At 43.7% G+C, this 19,473-nt stretch overlaps 1 protein-coding gene across 4 annotated transcripts in view; it reads left to right on the forward strand.

The window, feature by feature from the left end:
• Positions 1-5,441: 5,441 nt before the first annotated feature.
• Positions 5,442-19,473, forward strand: part of MLF1 (myeloid leukemia factor 1) — a 57,870-nt gene continuing 43,838 nt past the window's right edge. For 3 of the 4 annotated variants that reach the window (XM_074190825.1, XM_074190824.1, XM_074190823.1), the window contains exon 1: positions 5,736-6,015. In XM_074190825.1, the coding sequence (XP_074046926.1) occupies positions 5,801-6,015 (215 nt within the window). In that variant the 5' untranslated portion in view covers positions 5,736-5,800. Of the gene's footprint in view, positions 6,016-19,473 lie in introns of all 4 variants that reach the window. The other variant, XM_074190822.1, reaches the window with a different exon arrangement.

Genomic DNA, 19,473 nt, shown 5'->3' on the forward strand with positions numbered 1-19,473 from the left:
TGTGGCCCCCTTTTCTGGTGCCCTCTCCTCCAAATCACCTTTGCCACTTTCTGTCACCCTCAGCTTTGGTCCCTCACCTTTTGTCTCCTCCTGATCGTCATCCCTGGAAGTTAGCAGTAGAACTGGAATGTGACTGAGTCATACAAAGTGCTCCAGTCCCCAAAGAATCAAAGTTTTGGCTCACCAAAAAGCAGTGGAGCCATGCATGCTGGGCATCTCTTAGTTGTCATACATTCTAAGGGAGGCTTTTCACAGGAGAAGAGGCACAAAACACATCAGAACTAGAGAAAAGAGATGCGACAATCCACCAGCTCCCCTGGTATTCATGCATTAGAATAAGGTGCCCAGCATGTTAGGTGGTCTCCCTGTAATGAACTGACTGGAAAACTTGGGGGAAAAGCCCCAGAGGGTCAAGCTCCTCCTCACTTAGTATCCTCTGGGGGAGGAGGGCAAAGCTCCCCAAAGCAATGAATGGGGGGGGGGTCAGGGCCAACCTTAGCCAGCTGAATTGCCACCCCATACCCTGCTGACCAGAGCAGCATTTGTAGGTGGCGCTGAGGTGAGCCTACCCAAAGCACTGACTACCCAGCCTAGTTGAATAGCCTCCTTGCGCTGTCAGAGTAAAATGCCTTTAACTCGACAAGGACATAAGAGCCTCAACTGATCCACTATTTAATCTGCATTAAAAGTACAGGCTGGCTCTTTTTGTCATGGCAAAGAATTAGAAACTGAGGGGGTGCCCATCAATTGGGGAATGGCTGAACAAGTTGTGGCATCTGAATGTTCTGGAGTATTATTTTTCCATAAGAAACCATGAGTAGGGCAGCTAGGTGATGCAGTGGATAGAGCACCGGCCCTAGAGTCAGGAGGACCTGAGTGCAAATGTGAACTCAGACACTTAATAATTACTTAGCTGTGTGACCTTGGGCAAGCCACTTAACCCCTTTGTCTTGCAAAAAAAAAAAAAAACCATGAGTGGTCAGACTCTAGAGAAGCACCAAATGAATTATAGGGACTGAAGCTGAGTGAAGGGAGCAGAACCAAGAGAACAATGTACACATTAACAACAACCTTGTGAGTTGATCAACTTTGATGCAGCTCCTGTCAGCAGTTCAGAGAGCTAGGACAGCCCTGGGAGACCTGCTGTGGACAATGCTATCCCCCATCCAGAGAAAGAAAAAAAAAAACCACAAAAAGACCCCTTCAGAATCTAAGTGAACACTTCATTAACATTTTCTTTCTCTCCCCTTAATCCTAATTCTTCATACCTAAAATGACTAATCTGTAAACATGTTAAACACAAGTGTGTATGTATAACATTCACCAGATTGTTTACCGCTGAGGGTAGGGGGTGGGAGAAGGGAGGGTGAAAGGAAATTATGTAACTTAAAAATATGCATGTGGAAAAAAGTTGAAAAACTTTCATAACATGTAATTGGAAAGATAAAATAAATTATCAATTGAAAAAGAAAAGAAAAAAGAATACAGACAGGAGTGTAAATCAGAATCACCTACCATGCAATCACTACGTTCAAATGAGCCTGGCCCTTAGAAGTTTACCAATGTTTGTTGATTGATTGACCTCCCAGATTTTTCTCTCTCCTTCCTCAAACTTTGTGGTTACTTCTCTTTGTGTCTCCTAGGCCTAGAACAGAGCTTCTGCACAAAACATCAACTTAAAGTTTGTTGAACGGATTCAGATTGCATAGAATTGAATTACTCCCCAATTCCTTTCCTCCTTGTTCTTCCCCAAAATTTGCACCATAGATTAGGAGCTCACAGACTGCTGAAATGCCTTTATATATAATGAACATTTCTTTCACCCACTTTTTTTCAAATTAAGAAAAGATTCCTTCAAAGTACATGAAATTCTTAACATTTCAACTCTTAAAAACTTCGAGGTTTATTTTTGAGGAAAGGACAAAGACTTGCCCCTTTCTTAATATTTTTCCAAAACAATCACCTTGTCCTTAGAACAAGGCTCTCTTTTGAATATCTTCACAGTGAGACATAAACTCTGGGAGCCTTCTTGAAGAACTCTCCACATAAACCACATTAAACAGGTCTCCAGAATAGCTTCAGTGGTATTTAATGAACTGCTTTTAACTTTTGGACTTGAACTGTCTTCAGCTTTGTGATCCTAAAATTCCCCATTTTATTGGAACCACAAACTGTTTCTTCTATGCCATAAACTGAAGAAATATTCCAGGAGTTGACATCAAAGCAGATGACTCAGTAGGGAATGCTTCCTCACAGAACCATTATCCACAGGGAAACAAAAAAAACACACAACAAAACTGGAAGAGAAAAAGGACTCAGGAATAGCTGAACATTCATTTGTTTTTTGAAATCAACTGCTCTTCTCCTACCTGGGATTTCACCAACTTCCCTGGTAAATGGCCCAGTGGAGGACCCTGGAAAGTTTTACCACTCAACAAAGAGACAACAGACAGACAATGCAGCTCATTTGAAATTTTTCTTTAGGGAAAAAAAAAAAAGAAAAACACAATCCAGTGTTGCATTGTCATTAATACTCTGTGTCTGAAATAAAAGCCACTGATTCCTTTTCATTTTTAATACCTGATGTTTTTGAAAGAGAATTCTAAAGCATACTGGTGACCTTCAACTGTACTTGGCCAGTTTGGGGGCCTTCCTGACCGTGTTTATTTATGGAAATGTCCCCATTAGACAGTCCTTTCTCTCTGGAATACAGTTGCACACTTAACAAAATGCTCATTTCTTCTAAAATAATTTCAATAAGCTTTTCTAAGATATAAATATTTACTGATGAGAAATATGGGAAATGTCCTCTCTTATCTATGCTTGTTTTATTGATGAAATGCTCCCTGTTCCTCTTTTTTTTTTTAACCTCCATTACCATAAGATGGAAATTGCTCCACCTCTCCTGAACAGCAGATAGGAATTATACTTTCTTAAAAAAGTATCTAAGGTAAGCATGTGGGCAATGGATCTCTGAACACTGGGCCTAGAGTCAGGAAGATCTGAATTCAAATCCTATCTCAGATGTTCACTAGCTGTGACCCTGGGCAAGTCATTTGACCTCAGTCTGCTCTAGTTTCCTTACCTATAAAATGGAATAAAAACAGTGCCTATCTCCCAGAGATCATTTTGTAAAGCATTTTGTAGACCCAAGAGTTCTATGTAAATGCTGGCGACTATGTGGATTGTTTCTGACCCAGCAGGATGTGGCTGGACTCACTCAGCTTCAGCTAGGTTAATGACTCCATGATCATGTCTCTCCCTCCCTCCCAACTTTAAATCTCTCACCTTGTCCAATTTCCATCCTCTTCTGCTGATTAACCCTGTGGACTCTCCAGAGGGGCTCTTCCCAACCCACTGTGTGTTCTGATTTCAAAAGAGTCTGTTTTGTGTGCCCCACCCCATGCCCCTGGTCCCCACATTTGGGATAGCCATCCATCATCCTTCACTGTACCAAATCATAGGGGTCAACATGGAATACATGACTTTTTATGTTTGCAAAGCACTTTTCCTTCTCACAAGAGCCCTAAGAGGTCAGTAGGTATATAATTATTCCCATTTTTCTCATCTTTGGAAGTTCTAGGATGTTGCAACTTGACCAGATTCACGTGTTCTATCCCATATAGTACGCTGGCATCCTTGTGCCAGGTTGCTCTCATATCACAGGCCTCACCTTGCCGTTTAAGCCTCCTCTCCCTGGAACACCTCTGTTTACAGCCCTTCATGCCTATAAGCCATTACATCAGAAAGTGGAGCTGGAGGAGCATGGCCAGGGGCTTAATGCCTCTGCCTAGTGGGAGGGACAGCCTGGGGACCCAAGATTCTTCCTCAATTCATGGTCTAGTTTGTTTTTTGGGTTGTTGTTTTTTGCAAGGCAATGGGGTTCAGTGGCTTGCCCAAGGCCACACAGCTAGGTCATTATGAAGTGTCTGAGGCCGCATTTGAACTCAGGTCCTCCTGACTCCAGGGCTCTACCCATTGTGCCCTGTGGTCTAGTTTTTAAAAATTCCCCCTGCCTTTTTCCAACCTTCCTCCCCCCTTCTCTAACCTTCCCTTCTGTCTCTTCCATTTTCCCCTTCCCTTTTCTTTTCTTAAATACCTCAGGGAATAATGGTTCATTGTGTCCGCCGTGTGCCGGCCCAGGGCAGCCAGGTGCCGGGCACCTGGTGGTGTGGCCCTGAGCCAGTCGCTTCACCCTGTTTGCCTCGGCTTCCTCCTCTGCAAAGTGAGCCGGAGGAGATGGCAGACCAGGGCAGCATCCCTGTCGGGGAATCCCGAGCCACGCGATGTGCCCCTCTCATGTAGCAAAGTGGGGCAGCCGGACGTGGGTGAGGGGGTCCCAGGCCGGCCGGACTGTCGGGGACTCGGGAGGAGAGGCGACGCTCCCTCCGTTCCCCGGGCCGCTTCCCCGGGCTGGCCCGGGCGTCCGGCCGCGCTCCTCCGCCGTGGACACTGAGCGCCATTCCTGGGCCACCTGGCCCACGTCCAGGCAGGGCTCGGTCAGCCAGGCCCGCCAGACCCCGGAGGGCCGTCACCTCGGACACAGCGCCACTCCTGGGCCACCTGGCCCACGTCCAGGCAGGGCTCGGTCAGCCAGGCCCGCCAGACCCCGGAGGGCCGTCACCTCGGACACAGCGCCATTCCTGGGCCACCTGGCCCACGTCCAGGCAGGGCTCGGTCAGCCAGGCCCGCCAGACCCCGGAGGGCCGTCACCGCGGACACTGAGCGCCACTCCTGGGCTACCTGGCCCACGTCCAGGCAGGGCTCGGTCAGCCAGGCCCGCCAGACCCCGGAGGGCCGTCACCGCGGACTGGGCCACCTGGCCCACGTCCAGGCAGGGCTCGGTCAGCAGCCAGGCCCGCCAGACCCCGGAGGGCCGTCACCTCGGACACAGCGCCATTCCTGGGCCACCTGGCCCACGTCCAGGCAGGGCTCGGTCAGCCAGGCCCGCCAGACCCCGGAGGGCCGTCACCGCGGACACAGCGCCATTCCTGGGCCACCTGGCCCACGTCCAGGCAGGGCTCGGTCAGCCAGGCCCGCCAGACCCCGGAGGGCCGTCACCGCGGACACTGAGCGCCACTCCTGGGCCACCTGGCCCACGTCCAGGCAGGGCTCGGTCAGCCAGGCCCGCCAGACCCCGGAGGGCCGTCACCTCGGACACTGAGCGCCATTCCTGGGCTACCTGGCCCACGTCCAGGCAGGGCTCGGTCAGCCAGGCCCGGCTGCCCGCCAGACCCCGGAGGGCCGTCACCGCGGACACTGAGCGCCACTCCTGGGCTACCTGGCCCACGTCCAGGCAGGGCTCGGTCAGCCAGGCCCGGCTGCCCGCCAGACCCCGGAGGGCCGTCACCTCCGCCGGCGCTTTGCTTTGCTTAGATGTTTCCCACTTAGATTTTAATCCGGCCTAAACAAAGTTTGATTCCGGATGAATCCGGATTGGGAACCCAAAACTCCGAGCGACATCCTCGGTCCCGCTCCGCGGGGAGGGCCGGAGGGCCCAGCTCCCGAGGGAGGGGGCAGCCGGGGCCCCCCAGAAGGCTCCACCCGGGGCGGCTCCCTGACGGGAAGAGAGGGGGGAGAAGGTGGAGCACAAGGCGCATGCGCCCCCCTCGGGCGCCGCCGTTCTCCCGCCCAAGCGCACGCGGCCGCGAGGCCCCGCCCCGCCCCGTCGCCGGGGCAACACAGCCGGCCAATGGGGAGCCGGGGCCTGTGTCACGCGGCGGAGCCACGCCCCCCGCCCCCGCCGCCGGCTGTGTTGCCCGCGGTCGCCCCGGCGACGGGGGCGGGGCGGCGGGGCCCAATGGGGAGCCGGGGCCTGTGTCACGCGGAGGCCGCGCCCCCGGCCGAGCGGTGCCCTGAGCGCGGCGCGGCCCGGCGCCTCAGTCACGGAGTAGAGAGCCAGAGCGCGGCGGGCTGCGGGCCAGCTGCGGGCCAGCGAGCTGCCAGTCTGCCTGCCAGTCTGCCTGCCACCATGTTCGGGGCGTCGCGGAGCTTCGAGGAGGACCCTTTCTTCTCGTGAGTGGCGGGGGGCGGGGGGCTCGGAGCCGCCGCGGGCCCCCGGGGGCCGTTAGGAGTCCTCGAGCCGCGCTGGGGGGCTGTGGGAGCAGGGGCCCCGGGGGCGCCCCTCCCGCCCCCCACAGCCCGGCCCTAGGGGCCCCGAGCGGGCGGCCACGGACCCCCAAGGCCTTGCAGAAAACAAACAAAGGGACCCCCTAAACGCGGCCGGGGCTGCCGGGCCCAGCCCCCCATGGCCTGGGGCCCGCCCCACGCCCGCCGGGCCTTTATGAGCACCGCCGCCCCCCGGCCCCGCTGCGGCCCCGAGAGGCCGAGGGTGGCCCCCGGGGCTCCCCTCTGTGCCCACGAATGCCTGGCGGGGCTGCAAGCGAGCCTGAGGTGCCCCCGCCGGACCCCCGATGCGACGGTCAGCGCGCGCTGCGCGTCCGGCCCCGGGGCTACACGGCCCGCGCCGAGGTGTGACCTAATTTTGAACTTGCCCTCTCGTGCGAAAAAATACCTTAGACGGATTTGGGGCCTGTGGTTCGTTCGTGTCGCCTCCCACTAGGTGCGACAGTGTTCTTATTCTCCCCATTGGAAAGGAAGGTACCCAGCTCCTAGCGCTAACCAAAGGGCACATTCCAAAAGTTGCATGTCTGACCCAACACAGGGGGCAGTTTTCCCCTAATCTTGCCCCCCCCCAGAAAGCATTCTGTTAGTCTTCACATTGTTTCCATGGTATAGGTTGATCTGAGTTGAATGTGATGAGAGAGAAATTATCCTTAAAGTGGCAAAAAAAAACATAAAAGCAAAATTACATGATAAGATAACTTTTTTTAAAAAAATTAAAGGTAATAGACTCTGGTCTTCATTCAAACTCCACAGTTCTTTCTCTGGATACAGATGGGATTCTCCATTAAAGAAAACCCAAAATTGTCCCTGATTGTTGCAATTTTGGAATAAGCAAGCCCATCAGGGTTGTTCATCACCCCCATGATGCTGTTAGGGTGTACGGTGTTCTTCTGGTTCTGCTCATCTCACTCAGCATCAGTTCATGCAAATCCCTCCAGATTTCCCTGAATTCTCATCCCTCCTGGTTTCTATTAGAACAATAGTGTTCCATCACATACATCTATACACGGTTTATTAAATCATTCCCCAATTGATGGACATTCGTTCCAATTTCCAATACTCAGTATTGCTATTGCTGGATTAAAGGGTGTGCACATTTTTGTTACCCTTTGGGCATAATTCATAATTGCTCTCCAGAATGAATTCACAGCTCCACCAACAATGTATTACTGTCCCAGATTTCCCACATCCCTTCCAACATTGATCATTGTCCTTTCTGAGAGGTGTGAGGGGGCACCTCAGAGATGCCTTAATTTGCATTTCACTGATAAGTAGTGAATAAGAACAATTTTTCATATCACTATGGATCACTTTGATTTGTAGCTTTTGATAGGCTGATCTCAGTTATATATAAAATCATTTAAGAATGAATGGATACCCCAGCATCATCTGTTAACAGGGAACTTGATTAACCCAGTGTGCTTAAAAAACAAAATTGAGTTTTATATATATATATAGATAGATAGATATAGATATAGTGCATTCTCCCATATAAGTCAGCAACATATAGTAAATTGTTTAGATTTTTAAATGGAAGGAGATCTGTAAAGAAATTATAACAAGTGTTGGGGGAAACAACTTCCCAAATAAGTGAAAGGATAGATTACATTATATACTTTGATAAAATTTATTTGCAGGGCTATAAATGATCAGATATCACAGAACCACAGGGGTCTTAGTGACCATTGAGTCTAACCAAGGATCCATAAAAGGTAATCCTCACTCTAACATACCAGACAGAAGGGACCTCCAAGCTCTGCTTTGTGAAAACTTCTAAGAAGGAAAAAAACTTAGATTAATTGCTTATAAGGGATGCTCCCCATAAGAGGAAACAGTAACTGTCTATGAAGGTTATACTGCTAGTTTCTAATAATGTGACTGAGATTACTCTTTATTTTTATTGTCTAACTTCTGAGTATAACTTTTGTAAAGCCCAATAATGAGATCATCTGTTTGCTCATGTTTTGTCAATGATTGCTTTCTCTTTGAAAGAACATTTAAATTTTTTTTCTGTCTCATAGATTTTTTTCCTAATAGATACCTCTTATTTCACATACCAGAAATCAATGAAAAGAGGACATGATACAAATTTGAATTATAAACATTGTAGAAACATATGAATAGGTATGATGAGATTGTTTTGACTAAAACCACAAATACCAAAACATTGGTTCTTAATGTAAGCTAGTGGAATATTCCCTGTAAAACTCTCACAATGTTAATATTCATAGTGAAAGCCTCTCAGGGTTAAGAAATATTTAAAAAACCAAACTATTATTATTGGACTATTCCAAGAAAGACCTTGCATTCCAAAAGAGAAGCTCATAAATCAACTAACTTGATAAGACTATTTTTGCAAACTGGGAGAACAGTCTAACCACGGACATTACTTCATTAGGATAGTGATAAAACTCCCAAGTTATCTCACCATCTGGTGAGAAAAATATTATGAAAACATTTCATTCTTTACTCTGTGTCTGTTGCTGATGTAGATTTTCCATGAATAAGATTGTGCCTCTGGAGACTCAGCCAGTGGGTTAAAGGAGAAGGTGGTTAGGGAGAGGAATCTGTGTTAGGACCTATATAATCTTGCTGCTCTGTCCTTTGGTTACAGCTCCTTGATCTTGGAGTATGCACTTCTCTGAGAAAAGCAAATAAAAACTTTCTTTTGCTCAGACCAGTCCCTGAAGATTTTTAGTGTATATTTTTTACATACAAAAGCAAATTAGTTCAAGAAATACTCCATTCACAGGTGGAAAGAGAAAAATGTTTATTAACTTTTTCAATTAAGTTTTTTAAAGAAGAAATATTGATTAACCTGAGCCACTTTTGGTATCTGCCTTGAAAGAAAAAAGCTCTCTAAAGAACCTCGTGTTTTTGAAGGCTCTACATGATATTTCTGCCATTCAAAGGAGAGACTTTGAGTTGGGCAGGAAAGAGGTGCCCCAGGAGCCAGTTGAGCTGGGCAGAGGCCACCCACAGAGGTGATGGGATGCTGCCTCCACCTTGGGGCTCATGGCTAGAGACAAAAGACTCAGGAACAGGAACTTGGCAAGTCTTGTGGAAACTTCGGTTTGTAGCATAAATCAGTCAGTGCAGGTTGGGGAAATGCAGATGTTACAAGTTCAGCTTTGACTTTTTTCAGTAAGTTTGGGGAATGAAGTAGAGATCTACTCCACAAGGAAGACTGGAATTTACATCTGCAATGTTCTCTATTTAACTGCAAGCCAGATTTATAGATGACAACTCATGGACGTTGCAGTATAAGAGGAAAAGATGGTGGAAGCAAACTTCTCTTGTTAGATTAGTGGACAGAGATCTTAATCTGCTGCCTGCTGCTGTCTCTAGCGTTCTCAAGACATCTAGCTAGATATACTTAGGCATACCTACATACATACATCCATGTGTATACATTTTTAGAGTTCAAAGTACATACATCCCTTGTGAAGAAATGTCTGTCACATTCCTCATCCTCTGTGATGAAGGTAGCTTGAGTGGGTCTGGGAAAATCTATATTATAGATGAAATAATTTCTCTTTTTAGAGAAACAGGACAGTTAGGCACAGTGGATAGTGCTAGGCCTGGAGTCAGAAAGACTTGTCTTTGTGAGTTTGAATCCATCCTCAGACACTTATTAGTTCCATGAACCTAAGGCAAGTCACTTACCCTTGTTTGCCTCAGTTTCTTTATCTGTAAAATAAGATGGAGAAGGAAATAATCAAACTATTCCAGTATCTTTACTAAGAAAACTTCAAATGAGGACACACAAGAGTCACACACAACTAAAATGAAAAAAATAGACTTTTTTCTATCAAAATATAAATGTGTGCATTTATGTTTTATATATAAACATCTATATAATGACATATTTTGATATTTGGCATGTATATACAAATAAAATGAGATATCTGTAATGCCCTTACTTAGTAGAATGTTTAGCACATAGTAGTTTTGTTCCCTCCCACCCCACCTATATTGATTTCATTTCCAGTCATTCAGAACCACCTGAAGAAAGAAGGTCCATTATCGGATATCCTTCACATAAACTGACTTTAAAGCAGTTCTTCAAAATGGGGCTGTCAGTAGCATGGCCCAGCTCATTTGGTAAGCACAGTTTCAGGTGCTTTTTAAAAGACATCGTCCCTTTGGTCTAACAGGAGAACTCGGGGTCTTATGCTGACATCAGCCACCTCAAGGGTGCTCTGGGAGGCTCGTCTGTCAGGGAGCCAGTTGGGCAGGAAGAAAAATGGATTCATTGTCGTTTTCTCCCCTCCCCTCCCTCCTTGGTGCTGGGAGTACAAAAACAATTGTTGGGGTCAGATGCCGCATTGACTGTTGGGTCTAGTTGTGATGGACTGTAGCCACAATTCTCAAACTTTGTGACTGGTGACTTTTTAAGGGGAAACTAGAAGGGGAACAAACAGTATAAAGCCCCTGTTATCCTTTCCCATGTGAGGAACAAGCTCAGATTAATTTCCAAACTAAAAATAGTCTCTCCTACACCAAAGGAGCCTTTGACTTGTGTGAAATAGGATGAATGTTGGAACAAGAGAAGCTTAAGAGACTCTCTCCCAGCAGCTGTTCTAGGGAACCACTTGTTGAACTCCTTCCAGGGTCCCAATGAGTTTTTTTCCTGAATGATTCAGACAGATCCTGAAGCCAGTTTTTTTTTTTTTTTGTGCCTAAAGTTTGTTGTTTTCCAGCAGTCTGAGTTAGAGTGACACTTGTGTGTCTTTCTATGTATGTGCAAATAAGCAGACAGCCCTTATGCCAATTATATATTTGACTGGAAAGCAAGTGACTTTTTTTTCCTGGCCTAAAGTTAAACCAAAAATAATTTTAAATTATGTGTCTTTTCTATTTAAAAAAATTGACTTTTTAGTAGAAAAGTATAATGAATGGACATAGTAAAAAGTGAAGTGACCCTAATTTTCAGTGGTCTATGTTTATTGACTACTTCCTTTACTGTTAAATTGGCTCATCTCCATTCTTCTTTCCAGGCAAGGTTTTTCTGCTTTTTTTAATTTATCTCCTACTATCTCTCAAGGCAACTTTCCTTTCAGATTGCCTCTTTTTCTTCTTCTAGATGTTACCTAAGAATTACTGTGCTATTCTCAATGGGTTAGAAATGGAGCCAACACGCACTCAATTACAAAACACTTCACACAAATAAAGTCAGATCTCTAATCAATTGGAGAAATAATAATTGATCTTGTATAGTCTGAGCTAATATAATTAAAATGACCTACCTAGATTAATTTACTTATTCAGTATCATTTTATCAAACTACCAGAATTTATCTGGTATATCAAGGGAATCAGTAAAGAAAAAAAAATGAATGAAGGTATCAGCAGTACCAGATCTCAAACTGTATTGTAAAGTGGTCATCATCAAAACAGTATTATTTATTACCTAAGAAATAGAATGGAGGATCAATGGAACAGATTAGTTACACAAGACATAGTAGTAAATGAACAGAGTAATTTAGTGTTAGATAAATGTAAAGATCCAAGCTTTTAAGAAAAGAATTCACTTATTCAACAAAAATTACTGGGAAAACTGGAAAGCAGTTTGGCATAAACTAGGTTTAGACCAATATCTCATACCAAATACTGAGGTAAGGTCAAAAGGGTACATGAATTAGAAATAAAAGGTAATATAAGCAATTAGGGGAGCAGCAAATACTATACCTGTGAGATCTGTGGATAAGAGAAGAATTTATGACCAAACATGAAATAGAGAACATTACAGGTGTAAAATGGATATTTTGATTACACTAAATTAAAAAAAGTTTTACACAAACAAAACCAATGCTACCAAGATTAGAAGGAAAGCGGGAAATTGGGGGAAAATGTTTTTATAGCAGTTTCTCTGATAAAGGCTTCTTTTCTCAAATATATAGAGAACTGTGTCAAATTACAAGGTACAAGTCATCCCCCCATTGATAAATGGTCAAAGGATATGAACAAGCTGTTTTCAAAGTAAAGCTATCCATTTAGTTCAGTCATTTTTCAGTCGCATCTGACTCTTTGCGACCCTGTTTGGAGTTTTCTTAGTAGAAATACTGCTATCACTTGCCATTTCCTTCCCCAAATCATTTGACAGATGAGAAAACAGAGATGACAGGGTTGAGTGACTTGTCTGGGGTCACACGCTAAGTGTCTAAGGGCAGATTTGAACTCAAGTTCTCCTGTCTCCCAGAACCCAGTGGCATTTAACTGCACCCCCAAGATATCTTATAGTTATATGAAAAACATGTTCCAATTCACTATTGAGTAGAGAAATGCAATTTAAAACAAATCTGAGGTACCACCTCACATCTGTCAGATGAACTGATAGAACAGAAAAGGAAAATGGCATTTTGTAGGGGATATGGGGAAATAGGAGAGCCATTCTGGAGAGCAATTTAGAACTGTGCTCAAAGGTCTCATGCTGGACATGGCCTTTGATCCAGTCATGATGCCACTACTAGGCCTGAATCTCAGATCAGAGAAAAGGGGGAAAGGTCATCTATGTATAAAATATATAACTCTTTTGTATGGTGGCAAAGAATTAGAAATCGAAGGGCTATCCATCAATTGGGGAATGACTGAACAAGTAGTGGTATGTGATTGAAATGGAATACTGCTGTGCTATAAGGATGATGAGCAGGAGGCATTCAGAAATAACTGAAAAGAGTGGGCAAACCAGGAGAACATTGCACAGTAGCAGCAATATTGTACAATGACCAACAGTGTCACCTAGTTATTCTCAGCAGTATAGTGATACAAGAAATTCCAAAAGACTCCTGATGAAAAATTCTGTCCACCTCCAGAGTAAGAACTGACAGTCTTAGAATAGATTGAAGCAAAGTTTTGGAACTTTATTTTTTGGGTTGACTTTTTTGATCTGTTATCTCTGCAATATGGTTAATATAGAAATACATGACTGCACATATTTAATCTATATCAAAATACTTGCCTTCTCAGTAAGAAGGGGGAAGGAGGGAGCACCTTTTGGAACTCAAAAAATTATTTTAAAAAGTTAAAAACTATTTTTACATGTACTTAAGAAAAAGATAAAAGAAAAAAAACATTCTTTAAAAAAATAAAGAAAAACCTGCCATATATATTCTCTAAATACTTTATTGTCTGTGGAGCATCAGCTGAATCTTAAAGAAGACTAGGGTGGTGGATGCATTCCGGTATCAGGGACTGTGGGCAAAGACAGGAAACAAAGTAAAACAAGCCCAGAAAGGTTATGTGAAGGGCTTGATAGGACAGTTTATATTGAATCCCAGATATAATCAAGAGCCACTGGAGTTTTTGAGGAGGGTGTTTGATATGATTTGGTTCCTTACAAGTTTGATATAGAGACACCACAACTTGATGAAATCCTGCCTAGTTAGTAACCCAATACTGACCTGCAAAGAATCTTTTGGATTTTGGGAAATCAGCTCCAATGATTTACTTGGGGGTATGCTAATGACATAAATTTGATTTCTAGACCACATTCACAATTTTATAAGGAGGCCTCCTTGGATCCCAATGTGACCAAAATATTCACATAAATCTTGGTCCCCTAATTTAATTTATTTATAACCACTATTCAGCTATCTCTACCCTTCAGAATAATTTAAGGAACTGATGTTTTTAAAATGTCAATTGTTTAGTCTTAAATATGGTTTGAATTCTTGGACGTTCAGAGGTAAAAATAACTGTTGAAGTGACATCCCTAAGTCCTGCACATGTTTCCATATCCTCCACCACAGTTTCCTTCCTGTAAACTCTGGGAGTCCATTCAAGCCTGCCTGTCCTAGACAACTTCCACTCATATCTTTCTATAAATCTGCCCAACGCTTCCCCCTGGTAGTATTGAAGGTTTAGGGAGAACTTCAAGTTCTCCTGAGTTCTCTCTAGGATTCCATAGGAGGCCAAGATCGACTCCTCTTCCCTCTGAGTGATGACTTTTTCCAGGGGCCTCTAGGTCATCTTTCCTGAGGTGCCCTCAGCTGTACTTTTCCCGACCATTCTTTCTACCGTTTGCTCCCTTCACCATTTTGTCCTCCCTAGAAGGCAGCTGGATTTGGAGGCCTGTACTTGGGCTTTGCAGTGGTGACTTTGCTACCTCCTCTGTGGGGTCTGCTTTCAGGGCTCAGTTTCCTCCTCTGTAAAATGTAAGGGTTTGGAACAGATGACCAGTGAAGGGGATCCGTGTAGCATATTTAGTCTCATTGTTGATTCATATTATTGATTTATAGTTATATTATTTAACTACAGTATGAAATTTTATAATTGGTGTCATTTGCCTCCATCTATTTCCTATTTTGACTGTTGTTCAGTCATTTCCATCATGTCTAACTCTTCATGATCCCATCTGATGATTTTTTTGGCAAAGGTATTGAAGTAGTTTGCCATTTCCTTTTCCACTTCATTTTATAGATAAGAAAATTGAAGTATACAGGGTTCAGTGACTTGATTTGAACTCAGGTACTCCTGACTCCAGAGCCAGTGCTCTATTCACTGTGCCGCCTAGCCGCCCCTGGATTTAAATTCAAGATGAGCCTTGATGACTCCAGGTTTGGCACTCTATTCACTACAACAATAGGTCAGGTTAGAATTGTTTTAATTGTATAGGACCCCTTTTTATAATTGTCATTTTCTAGCTTTGTCTGAATATTGGTCTTTGCTGGACTTCTACAAAGACGGGAAGATTCTTTTAATGGTCACAAATTGTTTCCTGCCTGTTAAGTAAGACCTTGGTACTCATAAGTCTAGCACCTCCTAGTCTTCTCAAAGAAAGTATTGTTGTTGTGTAGGCATAAGGTTTCTTTCAGTGTCATCCAGAAACCTTAGTCCTCTCATCGTCTCCTTCTGAACCATATCATTGTTGCCATATAGAATAGTCGCATCCTATTTATTTTATTAATATTTTGTCAAAGAGAAACAAGTATGCCGAAGGAAAATGGTTGTCCAGGTAAGAAAGAACCCCTTGTTGAAGTCTGATTTAGACATGCCCAGAACAGCTGTCTACCCTGGGCACAGCAGATGAGTGGGTCGGCACAAGCAGCCTCTGCCTGCTCATGGACTGTGGCTGTCCTGATCCAGGACCAGCTTGGAGATAGGGAGAGGGGCTCAATGAAGGGGAAGGAAGATCTGTCTCCCCACATCGCTCAATCACAAGTGGTGGGAATTGTTTGAAGTAATAGGAACTGTGATTCAATTCCATGAGTATTGAAGTGGGTTCCTTTACTGCATGTGGAGTAAGTATATCAGAGCCTTGGCAGGCCGCAGGATGAGGCTGTAAAGCACCGACCTTGGGGGAAGTGGGCTTAGATCCAGAAGGGAAGATAAGACACAAAACAGGGAGCAAAAAGGCCAAAGGAGAAAGTGGTCTGAGAAAGCTGAGGGACAATCTGGGGTGACCGCTGTTTCAGGAGTGGTCATGATGGGAAAGAGTGGCTGAGAAATGCTCACCTAACAGTTACTGCTTTCTTTAATCCCCTTGTGATAGAATCTGTGAGCACAAAAGGGAACCTTTGAGGGAGGGGAGAGGCAGTGCTGGAGTTTTAAGGGGGCTGCCTTAGTTCACCTTGTGAAAAGCAGCCCTTGCCAACAGACTCTCACCTTTCAAGGTGTTAATGGCATTTGGACCTGAGCTCAAGCTGGCATGGATTGGAGTAGGATAGATTTGGAGCTGCACTGGATGATGGAAAACTAGTTCTCGACCAGTTGGAGTGAGTTAAAATACATGGAGCCAGGACTATTGAATCTGATGATTTCTTTTGAACACACTTGAAATGCAACATATAGAAATTTAATTCTAAAGACTTAGAATCCTGTTTAGAATTTAAACTCTGTGTCTCAGTGCCTCAAGCCTCTGAATTTGCATAGATAAATCTTCCCTGTATCAAAAAATTCCTAACTCTCCGACTAGTTCTACTTCACCTTGCTTCCCTCGCCCAAGTTAAATGTGGGAAAAATCTTTGAATGTGGACAAAAATGGCCCTCTAAGCCTACCAAAGAAGCATTCAAGGTAACAAAGCATGTGTGAAGTAGAGGACAGTGTTCTGCCCCAGGGGGAAAAAAAAGACAAACAAAAGAACTTACAACAGACCTATCTGCTAGATCTAGCAAACCCCAGAAGATCTCAGTCTCTTCTTCCTGGGTCCCCTACTACAAGAAATCAGTAGAATGTGTTTTCCCTTTGGCTCTTCCTATCCATCAGACTCAGTTCTCTCCTTAGGGTTAAAACTCACTTCTCAGAAAGTAAATGATCCCAGACATTCCTCTTTTTTTTTTTTTAATTTATTTAAGGCAATGGAGTAAGTAACTTACCCAAGGTCACACAGCTAGGCAATTATGAAATGTCTGAAATCACATTTGAACTCAGGTCCTCCTGACTCCAGGGCTGGTACTCTGTCCACTGCACCAGTGCTGCCCCCCAGACATTGAGCCCTGGAGGGGCCTGAGGGGGAAGCTCCAGATGAGCTGGAACCATACCATTGCTAGTCCTTCCGTGTCAGGGATCCCATGGGAATCATCCTCTTTCTGTAGTGAAATGGCTTTGCCCTCTTACTTAAAGGTCAGAACTTGGGGTTCTTGAATTTGGGGGCTGCTAGAGGGAACACTCCCAAGATATGGGGCCCCTCCCTGGTGTGTGTGTGTGTGTGTGTGTGTGTGTGTGTGTGTGTGTGTGTGTGTTTTCTTTCTCTTTATTCCTACAGGGCTGAGCCATCATCTCTGGGGCACTTGACCCTATTAGTCAATAAACATCCTGGGTCACATCAAAGAATTGGAAATTGAGGGGATGTCCATCAGTGTATGTGATGGAACACTATTATTCTTTAAGAAATCATGAGGGGGACGGCTAGGTGGCGCAGTAGATAGAGCACCAGCCCTGGAGTCAGGAGTATCTGAGTTCAAATCTGGCTTCAGACACTTAATAATTACCTAGCTGTGTGGCCTTGGGCAAGCCACTTAACCCCATTGCCTTGCAAAAACTAAAAAGAAAAGAAAAGAAAAGAAAAGAAAAGAAAAGAAAAGAAAAGAAAAAAGAAATCATGAGGGATGGAACTTCAGAAAAGCTTGGAAAGACTTGCATGAACTGATGCTGAGTGAGATGAGCAGAATCAGATGACCATTGTACACACCAACAACATCATGGGGTGATGGTCAACCATGATGGAATTGTTCACCCCATCATTGCAATAATCAGGGACAATGTTAGGGGAGCTGTGATGGAAAATGCCATTTGTATCCAGAGAAGGAACTGTGGAGTTTAAATGAAGACCAAAGCTGATTATCTTCAATTTGTTGTCTTATGTATTACATCATTTTGCTATCTCTAATGTTTTCTTTCTTCCTTTTGGATCTGATTCCTCTGTCACAACATTCAATTTTGATCTATGCATATCATGGATGCAAATGTAAGGCCTAAATCAGATTACCCTCTTTTGGAGGGAAGGGAAAAATTGTACAACTCAAAACCTTGCAAAAAAATGATTGGTAAAAACTACCATGTTTGTAATTGGAAAACAAAATATTATTTTTATTTTGAGTTTTACAATTTTTCCCCATTCTTGCTTCCCTCCCTTTCCCTCTTTACATTGTTTCCATGGTATGCATTGATCTGAGTTGAATGTGATGAGAGAGAAACCATATCCTTAAGGAAGAAAAATAGCAAAGATTAGCAAAATTACATAACAGTTTTTTTTCCTAAATTGAAGGTAATAGTCTTTGGTTTTTGTTCAAACTCCATAATTCTTTCTCTGCATACAGATGGTGTTCTCCATCGCAGATAGCCCAAAATTGTTCCTGGTTGTTTCACTGATGGATGAGCAAGTCCATCAAGATTGATTATCACCCCCATGTTGCTAGAAAACAAAATATTTATAATGAAAAAAAATCCTGTGCCTCATAACAATGCCAAGCTCTGGTAATCCTAACTTCGTGTCTCCTAGAGATACAATTGTTCCTATTTGCTTTACTCTAACCATTAGTTAAAACATCCTTGTGATAGTGGGGGTAAAGGTGGGTCAACATTCCCTCCTCAAGATATTACAAAGTCCTGGTTTTTCCCAGTCCTACAGGACTGGGAGCCAACTAGTAATTAGACTTGGGTGCCATCCCAAGCATTGTCTTATTCTCCAAGGAGATGCGGGCCAAGGGACATAGCCATACCCTAGAAAGAAAATTGAAGGGTTAGTGAAAAGGAAAGTTTATCTGAATTTTTGTAATCCTGGCATCTTCTCAGTTCCTCAAGCCTCTGAATTTGTATAGCTCAGGAGAAAATCAGTTTGTTTATAGATTAAACTTCATTTATATCAAAAATATAAATCAAATCCTTAAATGGGGACTTTTGCCAAAAGGATTTCTTTTGCAAAATCACAATAATAAGCAGATAACCCAGCCAAACATATTAGAAATAACTAGACGACCTGTGGATAAACTGTTATTTATGGAAAACTGATCTTCAATTACCTTTTTTATATAGAGTGATCATTTTTATATTTTCATTATTATGCTTTGTTTTCAATCATCACTTGTAACTAAGAAGAAATGAGTTAAGTGGCAACCTATCCAGCACAGATGGACGTGAAATAAGGTTTGTCTATTTGGAAAAACTCAACAGCCGCAGCAGCAGCATTGCCTTTGGAACAGGTGACTTCAATTTATGGTTCCTAGAACTTGTTTGAGACTAGGGCTAAAAATACTTTGGGTAAAATGCCAATGCTGAGATGTTATCCCCCTTCTTTCTGCAGGGAGCAGAGAAATGGGTGACTGAGGGTGCTGTGCCACATAAACCTTATGGTTCTGTTGGATCCGATTCTCCATGACCCCACATGTAGACAAACCCTTGTTGTGGTTGTTCCATTGTTCGGTCTGCTCTTGTTCTTCCTGAGTCCATATGAGGTTTTCTTGACAGAGACTGGAGTGGTTTTCCATTTCCTTCTTCAGATTAAGGCAAACATTTTAAATGACTTTTGATATGTCTGAGGCTGGATTTGAACTCAGGTCCTCCCTCCAGACCCAGCCCTCTATCCACTGCACCATCTAGCTACCTCAAGCATTCTTTTTTTGTTTCCTAATAAAACTAGACTGAAACCTTGGGTGATGTTGGAGATAAGGATCAAAGTTTGAATCAAAGTAATCTTCTGAAAGCTGTGTAAAGGAATTGTATATGCATTTTCTTAAAGAATTTTCAAACGATGTCAAAATTTAATGCCATAAATTGCAACTTATTAATATAGTTGGGAAATTATCTTAAATTGTCAGACTATAAAAATTTATCAAATTCTGTTAGCAACAAAATTAGACAGTCCTCAAATTTTTAAGGAACTTGTTTGCAATCTCATTAACATAGAAA

Source organism: Macrotis lagotis, chromosome 6, assembly GCF_037893015.1.
Source record: "Macrotis lagotis isolate mMagLag1 chromosome 6, bilby.v1.9.chrom.fasta, whole genome shotgun sequence".
NCBI classification, from domain to species: Eukaryota; Metazoa; Chordata; class Mammalia; order Peramelemorphia; family Peramelidae; genus Macrotis; species Macrotis lagotis.